We start from the raw sequence: 22,934 nt of genomic DNA, 5'->3' as shown, positions 1-22,934 counted from the left end.
TAAGAAGAGGTTGGACATCCATTTGTCTGAAGTGGTGTAGGGTTTCCTGTCTAAGCATGGGGTTGGACTAAAAGACCTCTAAAGTCCCTTCCAACTCTATTATTGTATTCTATTCTAACATATAAACCATAGAGTTTGCTCTATTTTGATTTAATGCCATATTTCTCAACCGTGGCAGTGTGAAGATCTGTGGACTTCAACTCCCAGAATTCCCCAGTAAGCTTTTTTTTGGGAGTTGAAGCCTCCACATCTTCATGTCGCCATGGTTGAGAAATACTGATTTAATGCATCGTTTTCATGTGCTACACTAAAGCTTGCAGACTATGGTTTATGACTTAAGATTGCCATTAACTAGCCGAGTGTGCTTTTTCAGCCAACTTTAGTTAAACCATCCTTCAGTATGATGTGTCAATGTAACGGTTGTTGTCATCTTTTCTTCTGTAGTAAGCAAGATAAAAATAAGACAGTCCAATAGATTAGTAGTTAAAATATAGTATGGCTGAGATTTCTTACTTAGGTATAGTAAACCCCAAATCAGTTGGGAGAGTCAACCATCAACTCCTGAAGAAGTGACTCACAATTTGCCCTGCTTTTTGTGCCTATATCTATTTCTTTAAGTCGTTTCTTACTACTTCAGAAGGAATAGCTACCTCGAAACATGCCTTTATACCTCGTGCTGTGCCTTGGACTCTTTATGCCAATTCTCCATGTTTCTGTCTTTGTAACGCTCTGAAATGTTGTTGTTTTTTATTTTCATAGAAAAATAAAAACCTTCACTGAAAGGATATTTGTACTAATATGGAGAAGGGAGTGAATGTTTCATTAAGCTACCATACTGATGATAAATAAGAAGGCGCGACTGTTATTGGGTTATTATTTCTAAATCTAAGGTTATCGGATCGGTTGATTTACCCAGGGGAAAAATCAGTTGATATCAAACATCAAATAACTCAGATTTTAATCGGCAGGATTTACCCGGGTGCACAAAGCATGCATCAAAGCAGAGAAGAATTTTGCCTTGGATTCCAGCTTGCACCTGTCATTCCCAAGGCTCTCTTCAGCAGGGAATTTAGCTTCTATGGCAGGAAGACTAGGAATAACTCAGTGATCCACATTCTCCCAAAATTCTTCACAACTAAACCTGAAAAGGCCTTGCGGGGGGATCCCTCTGGAGCTGTTCTCTCTTTGCCATTTCCTGCCCGTTGAAGCACTAAGAAATTTCAAGGGAAGAATATGGAAATCATCATTGCAATCTTTGGGTCAACAAAGGCAGGAACAAATTGTGATTTCCCCCTCTTGAGCTGCAAGAATATTTTGTAATTTCTCATCTCCCATCCTTGCTAAAGAATTTGGCCGAAATAAAGGCTATGGGAGGAATGGAGACTCCCGCACATATCCTAAAAACAGGCTGAGCATCCGAAGCCAAAATTCACACACTTTTGCTCCCCCCACACAAGTGACGGCAAAGAGACAGATGTGGGGCACCTATTCAAGTCATTGCAACACTGCAAACTTCTAAGAAACTCTCTGGATTGGAGGGCATTAAGAGGCAGAAAGATTTCCCCCAACCCCGGCATGTCAAACAGCAGTGCAATTAAAGCTCGCTTTATTCCAGAATAATTCTATCTCCTTAAAATAAAATAAAAAAAGGATTCCCATCCATCTCCCTCCCAGAGAGGGCCAACATTATGGCTCCCCCAAATTGGGGGTCTTGCATTCAATATAAATATATAAACAGGTCATTCATTGGTAGGAAGACAGCAGCATGGACTAATCAGTCAGTTCTGGAGGAAAACAACAGGACGTCGAGTAGAATTTCCTCCGGGGCTTCGCTTACCAGCGAAGGGGCTGGTCAGGAAGCTGGAGAACTAGTTGGAACACATGCAGAGAAGGCCACCACGAACAAGGACTCCGTCCCACGTCGACTGGTCCTGCCCCGCCAGTTCAGTTTCACAACTTCTTGGTTTTGTTCTTCTGCAATTTTGTATGGACCACTTTCAGCGTGGTGAGGAAGTTTCCGAGGAAGAGGATGAGAAATGTCAGGGCCAGGACCGAAACCTGCAGAAGACGAGGAGGAAGACAAGAGGGATGTACCAGGGGGGAAATTCTCTGAAGCCGGCTACCGGTTTGCTTCGCGCTAACAAGCCTTTTCTGAGTCTGCAAAGATAAGTAGAAGAGCCGGGGCTGTTCCTCTGCCTCACTGCTGTCTAGCTCCCTCTCTGCCTCCGACGCAGAGCCCTCATCTGAGCTTTCCTCAGCCCCCAAGACTGGTCCATGTTCCTCCCCAACCCTCCTCACTGTCCGACTCTGCTGCCAGCCACAACACAAAGTTGGACAAGAAGGGGAAAAAGCAGTGCAATATTCAAGGTTACTAGATCTCTAACTTCAGTTGGGATGAAAAAAGATGCCCGGACATTCAGAAAACTTCATTTTATGATGCCTTTTCAGCTGTTCACAACTCCAGGTGTCCACAAAATATTAAACCACATTCATCTCAACTCTTTTTCTGTTCCGTTTCTACGCTTCTCAACCAGCCCGTTCTCCCATTACAGAGTGAAAAATTATTCTGAACCGCAAAACACTCACTTGCCATTCTTTACATTTCTCGTGCCTGGACAGGTCGAAAAGGGTGATTGCGTTGTAGAGTTGCCAAAACTTAAGCCGAGGGAAGAAGAAGAAGAGAGAGGAAGATTTAGGAACAGATTTCTACTCAGAGATCTGAGCCATGATTGTAAGCTTGAGAAACAGAGAAGAATTTTAGGCACCGTATTTATCACAAGAGAATAATTGACAATTGCAGCCAATCAGGACCGCCTGTATATTTAACAAATATATCGGCAAATGGCGTGGTATCCAACTTACATGTCCAAAGAACAGAAAAGGGAGGAGAAATGTCAGTCCTCGCCACATCCAGGACTGAAAACCTTCTGTCAAAAAAATCAAAATAATCGCAGTCAAATTAAACAGCTCACAGGGCATTTTTTAATCCAATGTTGTTACGAGGGAAACAGTTTCTGATGCTCACGAGAGATGCAGTCCACCAGAGAGGAAACAAACAAACAAAAAGAATTTATTTCAAAACTGACGAAAATGGAGAGATTTGGGTTCCAAATGTCTCTCTTGAAACCTTTTGTTATGGCCTGTCGGCCGCCGGCCCCTCAAACAGCTGAATTGATGAGGAGGAGGAGGCGGTGTGGGAGTCAGGACCAGCATCGAGGCAACCTGAGAACTCGGAGGGGGAAGAGGGAATGGAGCTGTCAGAGAGAGAGGCAGAAGGGGAGCCTGGGCCGTCCGTCAGCCGTCAGATGGAGAGCCAACAGCCCCCAGGTCTGGAGGTGGCTGATGAGGAAGAGGAGGAACAGCTGGGCCCAGTGCCTGAAGCATGGATGTACAGAAGGCAGAGGAGAGGAGAGCAGTGGAAATCTATGGGCCGGTCCTTGGGACAGAAGAGCTACCGCTGCTAGCGAAGTCTCACCCTAGCTCTGGGGATGAAAGGCAGGGGGCGGAGATGAATAGATGTGGCAGACAACTATTCATCTTCTGGCCGGACAGACTTGTTAGCCGGTGGTAAGAGAAACTTTTTGCCGGCGTTCCTAATAAAGGAATTTTTGAGTTCACTTCAGAGGGTTTTTTTTGTTGGGGGAACTGGTTCAGAATACCTTTTAATGCAATATTAAATTGCAGCCAAGACAGAAACAACACACGGGATCCCTTGTGAAGCTGCCTGATTGAAAATACCTGTTTCAAGGCATTTTCCCCAGATTGGTGAGAGCCCTGATCCAAACACTGGAAAACTGCAAGCCTCCAAACAAATCGGAGCGCCTAATCCGGGCACGACGCTTACCCACTGTGAGATCCAAGTGGTTTCTTTTCCCCAGGGCACGAAGTCGATAAAGGCTGCCACTTTGGTAATAATATTGGAGAAATTGCACACAGCCTGGAAAGGAAAGGAAAAAAAAGGGAAATAGGCTTCAATTTTTTTAAAAAAAAGGCTGCAATTTATTACAATACAATACAATAGCAGAGTTGGAAGGGACCTTGGAGGTCTTCTAGTCCAACCCTCTGCCTAGGCAGGAAACCCTACACCACTTCAGACAAATGGTTATCCAACATCTTCTTAAAGACTTCCAGTATCACAACTTCTAGAGGCAAGTTGTTCCACTGATTAATTGTTCTAACTGTCAGGAAATTTCTCCTCTGTTCTCAGTTGCTTCTCTCCTTGACTAGTTTCCACCCATTGCTTCTTGTTCTACCCTCAGGTGCCTTGGAGAATAGCTTGACTCCCACTTCTTTGTGGCAACCCCTGAGATAATGGAAGACTGCTATCATGTCTCCCCTAGTCCTTCTTTCTCTTAAGCTAAACATACCCAGTTCCTGCAACCGTTCTTCATATGTTTTAGCCCCCAGTCCCCTAATCCTCTTTGTTGCTCTTCTCTGCACTCTTCCCAGTGTCTCCACATCTTTTCTTATTAACCTTCGGTGATTTACACCTGGGCCTACTTCTGTTTCTGTTATCTAGCCATTGATCAAATGTTTTCCCAGATCAAAAAATATTCGGTTTCTCCTTTATCCTTAATAGCAAGTGTTAGTCTGTCCACTTCTGCACATTATAATATTTTCATTTGCGACTTTCTGATGAGCAAAGTCCAGATTCGCTTAACCACCGTGTGACCCACTTAACAACCATAGCAAAAAAAAAAAAAAGGCCATGAAATCAGGCGCTTTAGCCATGAATGCATGTTCCAGTCCCAGATGTGGTTATAAGTCGAGGGCTAATCCATACCCCACCACGAGATAAATAAATGAACTTTCTGACCCGCACCTGGCTTCCCCTCAAAATCCCACGTTTTTATTGTGGCTCTGCTACGTATATTTACTTACTCTGAAAAATGGAGAAGGATAAAAATTGGTTCCGGAACATTTGGTACATGAGACCGTCTGGCCTGTGGAAACAGGAGAAAAAAAAAGAGAGGGGAAAAAACAACAACCATGGGAACGATGGAAGAGAGATGACACAGCTGTGATTGTCATATCCTATTGCATCAGAAGCCATGCGTCGCAGAGAGGAAATTTAAATTTCCTCTCTTCAGAGAAATTTCTTTTCTCTGAAGAAGAAAAAGGTTGAGGAAATTCAGCTTAGACTAACTTTTAGCAACTTTTAAGACTTGTGGACTTCAACTCCACAGGTTGAAGTCCTGGGGAATTCTGGGAGTTGAAGTCCACAAGTCTTAAAAGTTGCCAAAGTTGCCTTAAACCAAACAAAAATTGAACCAACCGAGATAGAAGAGATTATGACGTTCAGCCAAAACTAAGAGAACACAGAAAATTGGAATTACTCTTAAAGTAATTCAATGGACTCAATTCTCTTTTTATGATCCAAGAATCTCTAAAGCTGGTCTGCCGTTGAAAGGATTAAAATTAGGGGGGGGGGGGGAATGCTTACCACGTTAGCATCACGCCAGATAAGAACGTTGAGATGTAATGATGGGACACCCACCAGCCTTTAATCCTGGGATTTAAAAAAAGACACATTTTAAAGCCGTGTTATGCTTTCTAGCGCAGCCCAGAGCAGTAGATTCCAACTGGAAAATGGGTGGACGTCAAAATGCCCCCACCATCTTGAGGACTAGCACCTTGATCCATTGCTCATGAGGATGCTTTCTCTTATCGTCAGCGTGCAGTAGTACCAAACCAAGAGGAAGTTGAACACTTCATCGGTGACCCTGTGGGAAAAATAGGGGATTATTTCCCACCCTCCAAAAAACAGAACACCCAGAATAATATTTATATAAGTACACGCAGGTACATATTTTTTAAAGTAAACTATAAATTAAAAAAAAAAAGGTGGATTCCTGCCGGCATGACTATTGGTTCAGTGCCCACATTTTTTTGCGCGTGTGCGCATTTGCACTTTAAATGGTCTGTACATTTGCACACCATTAAAAAGGGGAGGGAAATTACATTTTTGCAATGAAGATTGTTCCGCGTAGGTGCAGAACAGAAAATAAAGATGGCGGCGCCCAGGATAGAACCGGTACAGTCACGTGTCCAGCCGAGTTACTATCTATTCGGCCGAACCGGTCCAAACTGGTAGGAACCCACCTCTGTGTGCTGGTTCAAAAATCCATGGCTTCAATTCAAAACATGAACAAGGACAACCGTTTGCCGAGCCACCAAACTTGCCAACTTACCGATAATGGAGAACAAACCGACAAGCAACTGCTCCGAGCAACAGGATGCTGGTTAAATAGAGTTTGAATTTTTCGTATTCGTCTTTGTAGGCAAACCTAGGGCGAAAGAGGTCGGAAGAGAGACATGCCATTGCAAAGCCAGAGTTGGCATTCTGGGCCACCTTGCCACCTTCTCCATTCCTTCTCCAGCGCGCACTGCAGTTTTGTTCTGACGGACCTGTTGTGGCCGGCCAGCGGAGATGGTAGCAGATTTGGACAGTGAGGTGGTTGGGGAGGAACCTGGGCCAGTCCTGGAGTCTGGGGAAGGCTCGGATGAGGGCTCTGTGTCAGAGGCAGAGAGGGGGGCCAGAGCCATCTAACAGTTATCAGCTGCCTTCAGAGTCAGACATCAGTGGGGCAGAAGAACAGCTGGAGCGTGTTCCCAGTGTGCGCATGTGCTCTCCACTCCTCTAAATAGAAATAATCTAAAATAGCACAGAATTCAACTTACTTGGCTTGGTCGCTTAGCAGAGTCACATTAACGTTTCCCAACACCAGATTTAAGTACAGACTAAAAGGGGGGAAAAAATAACAATCACATCAGTAGAAAAAAAAATCAGACATCAGTTGAATGTTTCTGGCAAAAAATTATCCACTGGGGGAAACAAGACTCGTCTAACAACCACTGTGTTTGCTTAACAACCGTGGCACAACCGCAGCCAAGAGGTCATAAAATTTACAAGTTACAATCCTAATTTTGGGCTCAGTTATGGTTATACATTGAGGACTAGGAGTGGAGTTTGCAGGAGACAATTAGTTCACTTAATTGGTTTATGACTCTCCGAGGCTCCTGGCCAAGTTCTGCAGATCTCGGCCTGGCAGCTCTCCAAGACAGATAAGGTCTGTGACTACAAATCCTCCCTTGAAAGACTTTGCTGGAGGTGAATGAGCGGAATTCACAGCCAGTTAATAAAAGGGTTTTTTTGTCGGGACCAGGAGTTGGCTTCCTGCTCTTGGGAAGCCTCGGTCAGAACAGGATTGTGTTAAGTGAAGGTGGGCATGAAGGGAACATCAAGGAGGAGATTCAACAACATAAGCCACTGCCCAGAAGTGCTTTGAACCCTACCAATATCCTCCCATCACCAAATATCTCCAGTGGTGCAAACTCTGATTTTAGAGATGGATCGAAAGGTGATTCTGGAAAGCTTCTGCCAAAGCTTCGCTTTCAGCTCCCGTGGCGACAGGTTTTGCTTTCTGCTAAAAGGACTCCAGGCCCCATGGGAGGGTTAGAAAAACACCCTTGTTTCTCTTGTAATAACACCCCTCTGCATAACCTCCCTGCGTGCAGCTCCTGATGGGCTTCGAGGTACCACGCCTACCTGTTCCTCTTCGGCAAATAGGCCTCCATGTCGAAGAAAACATTCTGGCGATCGCGGATCTGGTTGTTGATCTGCAGGATGAGCTCCGTTTCTGAGCTTCCCTGGCCGTCGCATCTGGACGTGGGTGGGGGTGGGGGTGGAGGAACACAAGCACAGGTGTGTTAAAAATAAGTGCCTAGGAGCCAATCACAGCAGCGGAAAGCAATAAGCACAGATTCAACTTCACAACACAATTGAGCCCAAGGATTCCTCAAAGTTCCAATTTATGAAGAGAGCCATGTTGGCACATCTGGGAAAACCCGAATCTGAAAGCTTCCCGGTTTTCCCCACCTAGTTGAAAGGGTCAAGATCTTGCCCCCCCAACACCCACAAGTCTATCCCATGGTCCAATCTTCCACTGCCATGCTGGCAGCTTCCACCCATCCAGTTCCGGCCAGGTGCAGAGACAAAGGATGACCTTGGCTTTCTAGAAAGAATGTCGTTATGGCTACATATCATCTAACTCCATACAAATCCCCCCTCCCATTTTCCCACCATGGAAAAGGCATAGTAGAATAATAGAAAAGTGTGGCAGGCCTGAGATCCAAAAGAAAAGATGGCTGCAGGCCTGACACTGTGCCCCGTGTTACGACTTTTCTTGCCACTGTTGTTAAGTGAATCTCAGCGGTGGTTAAGTTAGCAACACGGTTGTTAAGTGAATCTGGCTTCCCCGTCCGACTTGGCTTGTCAGAAGGTTGCCAAAGGAGATCACATGACACCCCCCACTCAGGGACGCTGCAACCGTCATAAATACGAGTCAGTTGCCTAGCGTCTGATTTTGACCACGTGACCACGGGAACGCTATGACGGTTGTGTGAAACAATGGCCACAAGTCGCTTTTTTCAGCGCCATGGTAACTTCGTTCACTAAACGAACCGTTGTAAGTCGAGGACTACCTGTATTAAGAGCGGGAGAAGCCCCTATTACCTTTTGAAGTTCTTCTGCAACTCCTTCAGCCCCTCTTTTTGCTTCTTCACGGAACTGCTGCATGCCGCCTGCACGCTTGTGAGTTCCTCCAATTTTTGTTTGTAGATTTTGTGGGTTTCCTATAAATATTTAAAAGGCGCATTAGATTCAGAGCAGCAGGAGTTTATTTGAAGTGAGAGGCCTGCAATACCACATTTGCTTATTTAGATTTCGCCAAGTTCGGTTGGTGCCAATTTCACCTTAGCTTGAAAAAGGAACGACGTTTGGGGAACTGCTTGCATGGGAAGATCAGCCGGCACAATTTCCTAAATTTATTAGAAATCTGCAGCTAGAGAGTTGTAAGATTGGGCAAAAACTCCGTTACTTGACTTCCTAACAGAAATTCCGGTTCCAAATAGAATTTACACCAGAACTATTTCTTTTGGGAATCATAAACAATAAATATAACAAGGAGATAATTTACCTAACAATACATATTATTACAGCAGCAAGAATGGTCTTTCCCCCTAAACTGGAAAAACAGGGAAATTCCACAAGAAGAGGAAGTAATTCGGAAAATTCTGACTTGTGCTGAAATGGATAAATTGACATGGGAATTGAAGAATAAAGACGAATCAGAATATTATAAGATCTGGGACAAATTTTATCGATGGTTGGAACAAAAAAGGAAAGACCCAAAATAAGCAACAGCTAAGATTTATAGAACGGAGATTAGAATGATGTATGAAACTATTAACAGTGAAAATGTATATGAGATAAAAACAAAGCAACATGGATGGAAACAAGAATATTTTTATGTTTGTAAATACTGAATAGATCAAATGTAAATAAGCGTGGTGGTCATAATGTATAACTTTATATCTTAGTATGTATGGCAAAGACTTTGCCAGGACGGTTACACTCTGCCCAATGTTTTAATTTGAGTTCAATAAAAAACGTTATAAAAGAAAAGAAATTATGGCACCAACTATGGCTATGAGTCAAGAACCAGCTGCCTAGAGAATCTCTCTATTCAAACCTGATCCCCGGAACAGTGACTTTTCAAATCTGTCCCCTGTGTCCTTTAAACAAGAGACCTGATTTTAAAAGAGAGTTGTGACAGGAGCTTTTGTCAATCAGAGAAGGGACTCGGCTGCCGGCAGCCAGGAAATTTCCCCCCTTAAAGAGGTCACTTTGTGAAGGACAAGTATCAGATGGTGCCCAGTGGCAGGGCAAGCAGAGGGGAGGCGCAGAGGCCAGCTGTCCAACAGGGGTCTCCAACCTTGGCAACTTTAAGACAAGTCTTAAAGTTGCCAAGATTCTACTTGCATTTTTTACGTGCTTTCGAACTGCTAGGTTGGCAGAAGCTGGGACAAGGAATGGGAGCTCACTCCGTGACGCGGCACTAGGGATTCGAACCGCCGAACTGCCGACCTTTCTGATCGACAAGCTCAGCTGTCTTAGCTCCTGAGCCACCACATCCCTTTATCAGCCCCAATTAAGGATGCCAACATCAAGAGATTAATTTTGCATCTTGTGCAAAAGAAGGACCTGTGATTTTTCTTGCAGCCGGGGACGTTTCCGGAAATTTGGAGGGGCAGCTCACCCATTGGCCTCCTTGCCACCCACCCATTCCGGGAACCTCAGAAATTCTGCTTGGCTGCTTCCCAACCTTGGCACGGATGCCCCGGGGTTGAAGATTAATCATTTCTAAAAAAGGTTTCTCCAGGAACAGATAAAAGAATGAGTACGGAGTGTCCAGTGCATCCCACTGCAAATATAAACAGTTCTCAAATTACGACAGTTCATTTTAGCAACTGTTACAGAGTCACTTATTAAGGACTTAATGGCCATTTTTCACACTTATGACCATTGCAGCCCTCCTCGGGGTTCCGCGATCAAAATTCAGAAGCTTGGCAACTGGCATGTACTTATGACAGTTGCAACGTCACGCGATCCACTCCTCCTGCGACCTTCTGACCGGCAAACACAATGGGGAAGCCAGCTTCACTTAACAACCAGGTTACTAGCTGAACCGCAAGGATTCCCTTAAGCAACCGTGTCTAGAAAGGAGGTCAAATGGGGCAAAGTTCACTTGGCAAATGTCTCGTTTAACAGCAGAAACGTTGGGGTGTGTTGTGGCCGTAAGTCCGAGGACTAACGGTAGTTATGCCGGCAAAACCCACCCCCAAAAGTTTCATGTGGTTTTCTGGGACTCTAAATCAGCTTTTTGGGTGAAGGCAGCCTTCCAGCAACGCCTTCTCACCTGGCCAAGACCGTGGGCATTAAGCGGCACGTCCTGCTCCCTCCCATACTTTTTGCCTACGGGTTAATTAGCAATTAACCTGGTTATTCCCATTTGTTTCGTTTCCAGGCCGAAGGTCCCTAAACACTTTCCCCCCTCTTCCCACCAGGTCACCTCTGGCTGCACCACAGCCCCCCTTCTGGGCCTGCAGAAAGTAAACAGTAACCGAGTTGGAAGGGGCCTTGGAGGTCATCTAGCCCGCCCCTCCTGCTCTTGCAGGAGACCTGTACTAGGGATTTGAACCGCCGACCTTTCTCCCGGGTTTGTGCGTGTGTGTGTATGGGGGGGGGGGGATCCTGCCTCCCCCTCCCCTAAATCTCTGCAAAAAAAACCTAACCCCCCCTCCCTCTTACAAGCAACTCAACCGACTGCTCCCCCCCCCTCCCTTCTAGTCGAGTTTCCTTTAAAGCCCACACCCAGACCTCCAACCAGGGCAGACCTGGGCTTCCTCTGCCTGTCTGCTGCGGATGATGGGTGTGGGAGTCCCCTGATGTCCAGCTGCTTTGTTTACCACCCCCACTTCCAAGAGGAATTTTGGGGCAAATATATCTCAGCCTTTGCAGCTCTTGTGCAGCATTCAAACAGTCCAGGGAGCTTGCTGGCCCTGGCAGCTTCATTAAGGGGGGGACATCAAAAGCCCCCCACCCCCCCTTTTCTGCCAAGGCTGCCCTGCTTTCCCCCTGCAGGTGATTCCCCCCCCCCCCAATCCAAAGCCTAGGCAGAAATGACGCAGGGCAGACTTTGGGGCTGTTTGGCGGGTTGGCGGAGCCCGCTCCCCAAGCGAGGGTCTGGGGGCGCCCCTTGCAAGGAGAAGCCGGGGGGGGGAAGCGGGACCCCCCTCTCCATCCTCCCCCCCCCCCAGCCCCAGCCCTACCTGCAGCTGATGGAAGTCGTCCTGCAGCTCCTGCCAGGCGTCCAGGGCGGTCTGCATGGCGCGGGGCTGCGACCCCCGCAGGACCCCCCCGGCTGACCCCGCTCCCAGCCCCCCCCCCGGGCGCGGCCCCGCAGCGGGATGAATGAGCAGGCCCCGCCCCCGCCCCGCCCCCTCGCCGCACCGCAAGGTTAATTCATCGCCACCGCGGCTGCTTCTCTCCCCCCACCCCACCCCGGGAGCGCCCCACGGCGCAGGCGCGACTCCTCGCCTCCTCCCGACTCCGCCTTCTCGGCTCCGATTGGCTGAAACTCAGACGGGCTCTTTTTCTCTCGGCCACGCCCCCAAGGAGGACGAGAGCCCCGCCTACCGCCGGTTAACTCTTCGCTCGCCGACCCCTTCTTTTGCACTGCGCGGGAACAGGAGAGGCCGGTTGAAGGAGAGGGCTGAAAGGAAAGAGGGAAGGAAAGAAAGGAAGAGTGAAAAGGAAAGGAGGAGAGGGGACAGGAAGAAAGGAATGGGAAGGGAAGGAAGATAATGGAAAAGAGGAAAGGAGAAGGAGAGGAAAGAAAGAAGGAAAGGAAGAGAGAAAAAGGAAAGGAGGGGAAAGAAAGGAAAGGAAGATAATGGAAAAAAGGAAAAGAGGAAAGAAGGAGAAGAGGGAGAGGAAAGAAGGAAAGGAATAGAGAAAAAAGGAAGGGAAGGGAAAGAAAGGAAAATGAACCAGAAAGAAATAAAGGAAAGGGGAATAGAGAAGAGGAAGAAAGAAAAATCAAAACAGAAAGGAGGAGAGGGGAAAGAAAGAAAGGAAAGAGGGAGGAAGGAAAGAAAACGGAAAGAAGGAATGGAAAAAAGAAAAGAAAGGAAAATGAAACGGAAAGGAGGAAGGGAGAGGGGAGGGGAGGAAGAAAGGCAGGGGAGGGAAAGGAAACTGAAACAAGGAAGGAAGGAAGGGAAAGAAAAGAAAAATGAAACAGAAGGAAAAGAGAGGAGAGGAAGAAAGGGAAGGGAAATTATTTGCAGCCACCAGGTGGGAGGGTTGCACATACGCTCTCTTGAACTGCAAAGGGCTTGGAGATTTCTCTCTTTTGCCTTGCCACTGCATCGCCCAGGTTGAAACTCCGAGCACCTACATTGCAAGCTCCTAGTTGAGCCCCCGTGGCCCTTGGGAAGCTGCCATTCGTCGGAAAGACCTCTGGGGGGCAGGAAACTTTCAGGATTTGACTGCCTGTGGCTCCACTGCGTTGCTATGGCCACTTGTCTTGCCACACAAGCTTCCAGTATCTGAGCTGGGCATAGATGACCTCACCAGGGCCCTGCGGTCCCACTGGGACAGACCCACCCAATGTCCTGGATCGGAGCCCCCTGAGCTTACAATGGCAGGACCAAGGTGGGCCTCAATTTAAATTTTCTTTCTTTCTTTCTTTGCGGTCTTTTCCTCTTGTTTTTTGTTTGTTTGCAAAAATCCCTAAAGCTTCCTCTGGTGGATCTCTAACGGGAAGGACATGGCAATTGAGGAGAGAGCGATGGGGAGGGCAGAGGAAAGAGAGAAGTTCAGACACCAGGTCTGAAGACCGCCAGTGGGAGCGATGTGCTATGAAAGAGGGGAATAGAGTTCTTAATTTTCCATTTATTTATTGCATTTATTCCTTCATTTTTGTCATGCTTATGGAGTGTGTATTGGAGGTGGTGACCCTTGGAAAGCTGTATGCAATGACATATTTTGATGTATGCCGATTAGGGTACATGCAAAGTGACACTAAATTTATTCTAAGTCTAGAGAAGATGCCTGCAATTTTGGTTCCGGGGTTAGACGCATAAGAGAGAGCTCGGTAGCAGCTTTGGGAGACCAGGAAAGGTTCGCTTCTGCCTTTTTAAGGCCTTTTGTTATTCTGAAGAAGCGTGGTGAAACTCTGGTGGTTTTGGGCGATCCCAATTCTCTGGGATACGATTGGGGGTATGATTTTTAAAGGCTGAACCGGCCTCAGGACCATCTTATCTCGTCTGCAAGATTCCAGAGCAGGATTTCCCAACTGTGACTAGTTAAAAATGTATGGACTTCAATTCCAAGATTTCCCCAGCCATGCGGACTTCAACTCCCAGAATTCCCTAGCTGTGCAAGCTTCAACTTCCAGAATGCCCCCAAGTAAACTTCAACTCCCGGAATTCTGCAACCATGTAGACTTCAACCCCCAGAATTCTCCAGCCATGCGGATTTCAACTCCCAGAATTCCCCAGCCATGTGGACTTCAACTCCCAGAATTCTCTAACCATGCGGACTTCAACTCCCAGAATTCTTTAACCATCTGAACCAGTTCCCAGAATTCCCCAGCCATGTAGACTTCAACTCCCAGAATTCCCCAGCCATGTAGACTTCAACTCCCAGAATTCCCCAGCCACGTGGACTTCAACTCCTAGAATTTCCTGGCTGGGGAATTCTGGGAATTGAAGTCAACATATCTTCAAATTGCTCAGGTTGAGAAAAACTGGTCTAGTCTAGGGTGATGGGATCTTCTTGGTCCCATCTAGGGCCCCAGATCAATAGAGAAGACGTAGCTTGGGGCGGGGGGTTTCCTGAGGTTCTGAAGAGCCCTCCAAAAGTCTGGAAGGAAGCCATGGAAGGGGCATGAAGGGTGGGCTGAGTGGGGTCTGCCTGGCTGGGCTCCTTCTCCCTGCGAGAGAGAGAGTCCCAGGGAAGGTGGGCTGCCTCAGCCTCAGCAGCATCCATCCAGGTGTGCTGGAACTGGGAGATGCGGGCAGGGCTGGCCGGAGATCTCCTGGGAGATCAGTGCCTCATCATAAGGGCAGTCTCTTGATGTCGTGATGACCTCAGGAGCCCGGCCAGGATCCCTCAGCCCTTCTCCACGGAAGGGCCACACCAGCAGGGCTGCTTCGGGGACGGTGGTGAGAAGGGAGGAGAAGCAGAAGGAACATCCCCTCAGAAGCACCTCCGCTCCCAGGTGGTAAGAACAGAAACAGGAGCCTGGACAGGTAAGCTCTCGCTTTTGGGGATGCGGAGATGCTGACCTCCAACCAGAGTCACAGATGGGGCCAAGCGATTGGCTTGACGAGGTGGGGCTCGGTGGGTTGGCCCCGTAGCTGGGCATCGCGGTTTAACAAACCAAGGCTGAGAAGGGCGGGATGCCCATCCAGCCGAAGGGGGCTCGTTTCAGCCCCCCCGGAGGAAGAGCCGAGAGCTTAGAGCAGGTGGGAATCAGGGCAGGTGACATTATTGAAACTTCATCGGAAATTATGTTGGCCAAATGTGACCACCGGGAGCCCGTGGCGATGGGTTATATGGGACACCCTTTCCCGCAGGTGGTGTGGTCATGGCTGCCTATGGGTAATTGAAAAAAACTCTGCACATGTTCAGGAGTGGTCTTGTTCCCCTCTGATCGGAGAACCGTGGCATAAGCTGCTCCATATGAGAAGCTTTTCTGTTTTCCCAACAATGCCTCTTTCCTCATTAAGACTGCAATGACTTTTTCTTTTTTCTTGTATTCCTTCCTTTATTTCCTACCTACCCTTTCTTTCTTTCTTTCTCTTTCTTTCCTTTCCTTCCTCTTTTCTCTCTTCCTTTTCCTTCCTTCTTCCACTTTCTTTCTTTATCTTTCTTCTTTCCTTTCCTTCCTTCCTCCCTCTTTTCTTCCTTCCCTTTCCTTTTTTTTCTTTCTCTTCCTTCCTTTCCTTCCTTCTTTCTCTTTCTTCCTTCCTTCCTTTCTCTCTCTCTCTCTCTCTCTTGTTCCTTCCTTCCTTGACTCTCCTTTCTCATTTCAACTCCATTTAGGGGCGCTGAGCCCTCCAATCAGATTGCCAGCCCCACAGTACCTGTCCTCTTGCTTTTTTCTTCATGTCACCTTCCCTTTTTGTCTTCCCTTTTTATTATGCTGTAAGTTTGTCCAGAGTGGCTGTAACAGTAAGGTGGGCAGCACATAAATTTAATAAATAAATCATGCATCAATTCAGGCCCGGGCCCTTCACCTCCGGACTCCAGGCGATGGCTCCGTCTTTCTCTCTTTCCCCACCCCCCCTTTTCTCGGCTCCAGACGAGATGCCCTTCGTGAAATACCCCCGAAGAGTTGAACCCCTTTGGTATGAATGGGATCGGAAGGCGCAGAAGTGCGGGTTGAGGCACACGGTTTACGCCGTCAATGGAGACCGCTACATTGGGGAATGGCTGGACAACGTCAAACACGGTAAAAGGGGGAGGGCAGCTGCCCCTGTTGGACTTTTGGCTGCCGTCCACCACGTGAAAAGAGTAAAAGGTTCTACATTTAGGCAAGAAAAACCAAATGCACAGGTACAGAGTATAGGTGGAACCTTGCTCAACAGTAGTAACTGTGAGAGGGATCTTGGAGTCCTAGTGGAGAACCATTTAAATAGGAGCCAGCCGTGTGCAGCAGCTGCCAAAAAAGCCAACCCAGTTCTAGGCTGCATCAACAGAGGGAGAGAATCAAGATCACGTGAAGGGTTAACACCACTTTATAAGGCCTTGGGAAGGCCACACTTGGAATATGGCATTCAGTTTTGGTCGCCACGATGTAGAAAAGATGTGGAGACTCTGGAAAGAGTACAGAGAAGAGCAACAGAGGATTAGGGGACTGGAGACTAAAACATATGAAGAACGGTTGCAGGAACTGGGTATGTCTAGTTTAATGATAAGAAGGACTAGGGGAGTCTTCCAATATCTCAGGGGTTGCCCCAAAGAAGAGGGAGTCAAACTATTCTCCAAAGCACCTGAGTGTAGATCAAGAAGCAATGGGTGGAAACTAATCAAGGAGAGAAGCAACTTAGAACTGAGGAGAAACTTCCTGACAGTGAAAACAATTAACCAGTGGAACAGAAGTTGCCTCCAGAAGTTGTGAATGCCCCAACACTGGAAGTCTTTAAGAAGATGTTGGATAGCCATTTGTCTGAAACGGTATAGGGTTTCCTGCCTAGGCAGGGGGTTGGACTAGAAGACCTCCAAGGACCCTTCCAACTCTGCTATTGTATTGTATCTCGCCTGCAACTTTGTTAACTAACTTCCTTTTTTTTTTGCCTTGTGTGAATCTTGGCAGGCAAAGGAACACAAATATGGAAAAAATCCGGAGCGATCTACAGCGGGGACTGGAAATTTGGAAAACGGGACGGCTTCGGGACTTACAGTCTTCCAGACCCCGTGACAAAAGATTATAAGAAAGTATATTCCGGCTGGTGGAAAAACGACAAAATGTGGGTGAGTTTATTTATATTATTTTTAATTGGGCCAAGGTTTTGCTTTGAGAGTGTGTGTGTGTGTGTGTGTGTGTGGAGTGTGACAGGAGAGTGGAATTATTTCCCTGGCCAGCAACAGGCATTTTAGAGTAACTAGGTCAGGGGTGTCCAAACTTGGCAACTTTAAGACTTGTGGACTTCAACTCCCAGAATTCCCCAGCCAGCAGAGCCAACCATGGATAAATCCAAGAAACGAAAAATTTCAAAAGAAAACAGAAGGTTTAATTTCTGTGGGAAATGAGTCCAAACGGCTCTTTTGAGTTTTTAAGGTTGCCGACCCCTGCCCTAACCCTAACCCTAACCCTTTCTGAATCGGATTTAACCATGATCGATCCCCTCCTGTGTCAGTCCACACCCGAAAAGAGTCAGCGACGGCCATTCCTCTCATCCGGATTCTTTCACACTTCCAGGGCTACGGAGTTAAGTTCTACTCGGAAGGAGAGTATTACGAGGGCGAATGGGCCTGGGGGAAGCGACACGGCTGGGGGAGGATGTACTACAAAGACGGAGCCATCTATGAAGGCCAGTGGTCCGAAGACCAGCCCGGCGGTCAAGGGATGTTCCGCTGTAGTAAGTCCCCACCTTGGCTGCGTCGACGGCCACATTTTTAAATAGTATGCGAGAAAGACTTTGTGAGCAAAGGAATTGTTAGACAGACTGCACAGCGACGGTCGTAAGCGTGAAATGGTTTGCCAAGCATTTGAATTTTTGATCACCTGACCGGGGTGGGGTGGGGTGTTGGAAAGGTCGTAAGTGTGAAAACCGGTTGTTAAGTCCCATTTTTCCGTCCCATTGCAACGTTGAACGGTCGCTAAATGGACTGTCGTAAGTCGGGGACCCCCTGTAATTCACGGGGTTGTGGCGAAGATAAAGAGATGGCCAGAAAGACCAGGGATATTGCTGGGAAGAGGAGAAGGCTGAAGCCTCATTTTTAAAATACCGTTTTACGTTTTAATAATGGGGATAGCAGTATCAGGTGGTAATTGGGGTTCAGGAAGGTGTCCTATTAGGGGGGGAAATGGGGTTCAACCCATTGGCCCCTCAGCTCTTGGCACCAAGTTTAATTTCTAAAAGAAGAATCCCCTTTGCCAAGTTTTACAAAATTCTGGACAGGAGCTTTTTGCTAAAAGGTTGCCACGATATAAAAAAGATTTGCAACTCTGTTAAATTAAATTATATCTGAAGCGTTTCAACCTTTTTCAAGGTTTTGCAAAAGGCATTCTGAAATGGAGTGTCTCTTATTGCCTCCACTGGATTTTTCCTTAGGTTAAAATTAGCTCGCAGGGTTTAATTTTATCAGCCTTGGCAGTTCCCGACGCCCTCCAGGCTGCCAGTGGTGGAAGTCACGGGGTTGGCAAGTCTCCTGTTGGGGATTATGATGAAAGATCATCTTGGCTACAGGCTTACAACCTGACACTGGCTAGTTAATGCAGGTTTGACTTACTTCACTGTTACAGAAAGGCCAGAGGAGGGGAGAGGCAGAACCCCAGGCTGCCCTGCGATCCGATTTTCTCGCAATAAAATCCATTCTCCTGCACCCAAATCTGGGCAAAACTCTTTTACTTCCCTCCCAGGGCAGCTGATTAACCTACTGTTCTTATAAACCCAGTTTGGCATTGTGTTTTGGGTTCTTAAACAACTTTACCTCAGGACAATAAGAACCTCTGCAAGAAAAGAGGAAAGGATTATTATTTTTTAAAAATTCGGCATTGACAAGTTCACCATCGGTCAATTGCAAAAAAGGCAGCTTGGCTCGGACCAGCTTAAATCCTGCAAACACTTAACACTGTTGAACAGCAACATCTGCCTAATGGAAGGACTCAGGAAGTAGATAGAAAATGCCAAATCCAGTCTCAACATCTGGCTGACTGTGCAGTGAGCCACAATAATGACGAGAGTTAAATTTATTCTACATCTTTAAAATGGGGGGGGGAGTGTTTCCTCAACCAAGGCTATTTTTGCCTTCGGTATTAAGTTTGGGCCATCCGAGCGATAATTTCTGGCATTTCTCGGTTCCGTCCACAACCTAAATTAAAAAAAGGGATTTTTTTGAGGGCAACCACGAAAACCAACTTTTTCCTTTCTCCTTTTTCAAATGAAAACACGGCCCCCTCTCTATCTCTCCGTCGCAGAAAATGAAAACCGTTACGAAGGTTCATGGAAAGACGGGAAGAAGCACGGTCCGGGAAAGTATATCTACCTAGATACGGGGCAGCTCTACGAAGGCTATTGGGTGGCAGACATACCAAAGTGTGGCACCATGATTGATTTCGGCCGGGACGAAGCGCCGATGCCCACTCAATATCCCATCCCCAAGGTAAATCTCAGTCCGTGCGAGTCCTATTTTCAGAGATGCTTCTTCTTATGAGTTTTGGTCTTAAGGTTAAAGCAATGTTCCTCAACCTTGGCCGCTTTAACATGGGTGGACTTCAACTCCCATAATTCCCCAGCCAGCCATGCTTAGAACTTAGCTAAGAAATCCTTGCCAATAAGTTAGTTCATAAGCTGTTCTGACCGAGGCTTCCCCAAAAATCACGAAGAAGATTCCTGGTCCCGGCAAAACCCCTTTTATTAAACGAATGTGAATTCCTCTCATTCACATTCAGCCAAGGCCTGGCAAACAACCTTTCAAAGATGAATTTATGACCACAGACCTTATCTAGCATGGAAATCTGCCATGTAAATATTTTCCCAACGAGATGCTGTGCAACTAAAGTCGGGCACAGAGTCGCTGAGATTCAAGGACAGATCTTCACACTCCTGAAACGAATGAACAAATTTGTTTCCTGCGACTTTTTCTTGCCATGTTTCTTAAGTGAATCACTCCAGTTGTTAAATTAGTAACACGGTTGTTAAGTGAATCTGGGCTGCAAATGAATCAAATAAATGAATCTATATATATATAAAAGCCAAATACTACTCACTCATCATTAAATCTCCAGAACTGTAGAGCCTACAAACTTGAAATTTATGTTGTTTGGCTTCTAGGTGCTTGCTAAGAAAGGATTTTTCGAAATGTCCATCAGATAATTAGTACTTCTTATACAGTAATTAACACGCTCTGAGGCTAAGGAGTTCTACTCCCCCTCCCCACCTGAAAAGAACCCTGTTCCAACTGCCAGTTGCCTCACATTCCATTACCTCAGTTCAAACTGGCAGACGTTCTTCTCCTTCCCTCAGGAGTGGTCTGGGGCTCCTTACAGTACTAAATGTCGGTACCTCACCAAAATGTCTACGCCTTCCACCTATAGAACTGCTTCCGGACTCAAGGCAGCGGGAGCGATATTCCCTTCTGTGTTTCAGTCACCGACCGCCACTGAGCCAACAGATTGTGAACTGAATTTCTCCTGCATAGTTTTGTCGCAAAGCACGGGTACCCAGCTAGTAAATAAATATGGTAGTTTATCAGCAGAAACTAGTCATTTTAGTTGGATCAGCTAAATGCTTTCGTTTTTCTTTCCAGGTTGAACTGGCAGATGCAGACGGAGTCTTAGAAGAAGCTGTTCTGATATTACAGAATGCCGAAATATTAACTTCGCAGCCCCAGAAAGAACGGGGATGACTTTAATCCTGTGGACATTTCTCCGGTCAAAGTTGCTTTTTAACGGAAAGGTCTCTTTGATGGATGCCATTCCTTGGAATATATTATCCTAGCTCTCTTTTGGCCTTTTCCTTGGTTCCCCCCCCACCCCCCGGGAGGCGGGGTAGTTTAGCTGCTGAAACGGCGGGATGGATAGGAGACCAAGCAGAGATGCTGGGACCTGGAAGGTCCCTGGATCGATTATGACCGTAAAGGAATGCAGTCGTCCACTTAATGACCATTGGAACTAGAATTTCCATGGTTAAGTGATTCGCGCCTGATTTTCTGATCTGTTTTGCCACGGTAGTGAAATAAACCACCGCAGCCGTTAACTGAATCATGCGGTCGTTAAGGGAAACCTGGCTTTCCCTGTTGACGTTGCTCGTCGGAAGCTGGCTGGGATGGTCCTAAATTGGGATCATGTGACCCTGGGATGGTGCAACCATTAAAAATACCTGTTGGTTGCCAAGCAGCTGAATTTTGATTGTATGGGGATGCTGCAATGGTCATAAGTGTGAGGACCGGTCGTAAGTCACTTATTTTCCAGCAGCATTGTAAAAGCCGCTTACGTTTAACATATATTGCAAGCCACCATTTCAAGAGACTTTAAAAAAACGTTGGGACTTGTATTATTATTATTATTATTTTTAGGTCAACCAACCTCAAATTTATCACTATTAGAAAATCATAGTCTGTGTGGGTGAAAAAAAAAACCCGAGATCAAAATCCATCCAGCCAAAATGTGACGTTCTGCTTGAGTAAACCCCTTAGCAACCTCTACAGCGATGCTAAATATTTTGATTTGCTTTTTCCCCCCAATGGTTCAAAATCAGCAGTCGAAAAGGGGGCGGAAAAACACGACACGCTTTCCCGAAAACAGAGGAAAAAGTTCACCTACAGGCAGATAAGCACCGCAAAAGTCAACTGGAAAAATAATTTTCATTTCCCTACTTTCATTTCTAGTCATCTGGGCAATTGCTGATCACCGTCTTCAAAGAAATGTGATTTAAAAAATGCACGCACTTCACCCCTGCCCCCCCCCCAGTTCAAATGATGTGCATGGCAGAATCCTCTTTCAACTTACTGTGTTAGTTTTTGCAAAAAACTAGTTTTGCAAAAATGCAGGAGGGGGCTGAAAGGACCGCTCAACACCGTCCTAGCAAATTTTGCCCAGGGACAATAATAATAATGGAGTTATGATCATAACAGTTTACAGAAAAGGACTTGGGGTGACACGATAGCAATATTCCAACATTTGAGGGGCTGCCACAACGAAGAGGGGGCCCAACCTATTCTCCAAAACATTTGAAGGCAGAACAAGAAGAAATGGAAACTTTATGAAGCAGAGAAGCAACCTGGAATTAAGAAGAAATTTCCTGACAGTGAGAATAATTAACCAGTGGCAGACCTGACTCCACGTGTGGGTGCGTCATCTAAGAAAAGACTGAAATGGTTTAGGGACTCCTGCGTGAGCAAGGGGTTGGACTAGAAGACCTCCAAGGTCCCTTCCAGCTCTGATTAACTGAGGGGTCCTTGGTGCTCTCTGAGCTTGGCCGTTTTCTTACAGACATTTCATTACCTGACTAGGTTACATCATCAGTGCTCTTCCAAATAATCTCTGCCAAAAGCAGTGTTTCTCAACCACTTTAAGAAGGGTGCACTTCAATTCCCAGAATCCCTCCCCCCAGGCAGCATCTCTCCCAAGTTCCTTGTTCTCAACCTGAATCACATGATTTCCCCCCCCCCCCTATTTTTAAGCCACTATGTGGGTTAAGGGTTTGTGCGTATGTAAGAAAAGTTTGTATAACTGGGAAGTTTGGAGGTGTTTTTCTTCTTTCTTAAAACATTTCTGAGGATGCCCTTAAGAATAAGATAGGTGGCCAAAAGTATCTTATAAAGGCAACGGTGGCTTCAAAGAACACAATTGTGAGCACACACATAGGAGTACAAATGTGTTTTCCTATGGGAACACACCCTGAAACAGCTCTCCAATTTAAACACGCCCGCATTCCAACTGGCTCATTAAGGAGCCTGCAAGAATTTTTTTAAAAAACCTACCATGTTTTGACACCAGGAGTTCCTAAAATTAAAAAAAAAAATGGAGCCAGGAAACAAATAATAATGAGAAGGAGGAGGAGGAGGAGGAGGAGGAGGAGAAGAAGAAGAAGAAGAAGAAGAAACAACAACAGTTTATTGATATCGCTGTTCCTTGAGGTGCCAGAGTCGAAGAAAAAGAACTAGAAAAAAATCATGAAATATCGCGACCTGGCCATCAAAACTACATGGCTATGGACGAAGGATGTCACAGTGATACAGCCATTGTCATCGGGGCACTTGGCACCATGTCCAAGAATTTTACAAGAGACATCCACAAATTGCAGCTTCCTGCAAGAACACCAGCAAAACTGCAAAAAAACTGCGCTGCTCG

General features: G+C 46.4%; 2 protein-coding genes across 4 annotated transcripts; one reads left to right on the top strand and one right to left on the bottom strand.

Annotated features, from left to right (window-relative positions):
- Nucleotides 1–1,589: 1,589 nt before the first annotated feature.
- Nucleotides 1,590–12,926, bottom strand: TMEM120B (transmembrane protein 120B). 2 transcript variants are annotated; one of them, XM_081966240.1, is made up of 12 exons: nt 12,716–12,926; nt 8,516–8,634; nt 7,550–7,663; nt 6,682–6,741; nt 6,192–6,287; nt 5,634–5,723; nt 5,444–5,509; nt 4,882–4,943; nt 3,845–3,937; nt 2,863–2,927; nt 2,587–2,655; nt 1,590–2,058 (listed from the first exon to the last, which is right to left on the bottom strand). In XM_081966240.1, the coding sequence occupies exons 1-12, from the start codon at nt 12,773–12,775 to the stop codon at nt 1,951–1,953; spliced, it is 1,002 nt and encodes a 333-aa protein (XP_081822366.1). In that variant the 5' UTR covers nt 12,776–12,926; the 3' UTR covers nt 1,590–1,950. The 2 variants fall into 2 exon arrangements, with proteins under 2 accessions (XP_081822366.1, XP_081822367.1); XM_081966241.1 differs by lacking the exon at nt 12,716–12,926 and adding an exon at nt 11,674–11,775.
- MORN3 (MORN repeat containing 3) lies at nt 12,920–21,581 on the top strand. 2 transcript variants are annotated; one of them, XM_081966242.1, is made up of 7 exons: nt 12,926–13,060; nt 14,504–14,661; nt 15,717–15,866; nt 16,731–16,888; nt 17,337–17,496; nt 19,059–19,243; nt 20,390–21,581. In XM_081966242.1, exons 1-7 carry the CDS (start codon nt 13,047–13,049, stop codon nt 20,486–20,488), a joined length of 924 nt encoding a protein of 307 aa, XP_081822368.1. In that variant the 5' UTR covers nt 12,926–13,046; the 3' UTR covers nt 20,489–21,581. The 2 variants fall into 2 exon arrangements, with proteins under 2 accessions (XP_081822369.1, XP_081822368.1); XM_081966243.1 differs by lacking the exon at nt 14,504–14,661 and having other exon boundaries at nt 12,920–13,060.
- The last annotated feature ends 1,353 nt before the right edge of the window (nt 21,582–22,934 follow it).

This window comes from Natrix helvetica (genome assembly GCF_964273705.1).
Source record: "Natrix helvetica genome assembly, chromosome: 14".
Taxonomy (NCBI): Eukaryota; Metazoa; Chordata; class Lepidosauria; order Squamata; family Natricidae; genus Natrix; species Natrix helvetica.
Note: the sequence above shows the minus strand (reverse complement) of the source record. Positions and strands in the feature narration are given on the sequence as shown.

Bases quoted from the DNA above. Each gene is read 5' to 3' on its own strand.
- MORN3 (XM_081966242.1), top strand. The intron at 15,867-16,730 runs GTAAAAGGGGGA...GAATCTTGGCAG, and splicing joins GCTGGACAACGTCAAACACG to GCAAAGGAACACAAATATGG. The intron at 19,244-20,389 runs GTAAATCTCAGT...TTTTCTTTCCAG, and splicing joins CTCAATATCCCATCCCCAAG to GTTGAACTGGCAGATGCAGA.
- TMEM120B (XM_081966240.1), bottom strand. From the start codon at position 12,775: ATGCAGTGGCAAGGCAAAAGAGAGAAATCTCCAAGCCCTTTGCAGTTC. The intron at 6,742-7,549 runs GTAGGCGTGGTA...CCCCCCTTTTAG, and splicing joins TATTTGCCGAAGAGGAACAG to TCTGTACTTAAATCTGGTGT. The intron at 5,724-6,191 runs GTAAGTTGGCAA...TTTTTCCCACAG, and splicing joins CGGTTTGTTCTCCATTATCG to GGTCACCGATGAAGTGTTCA.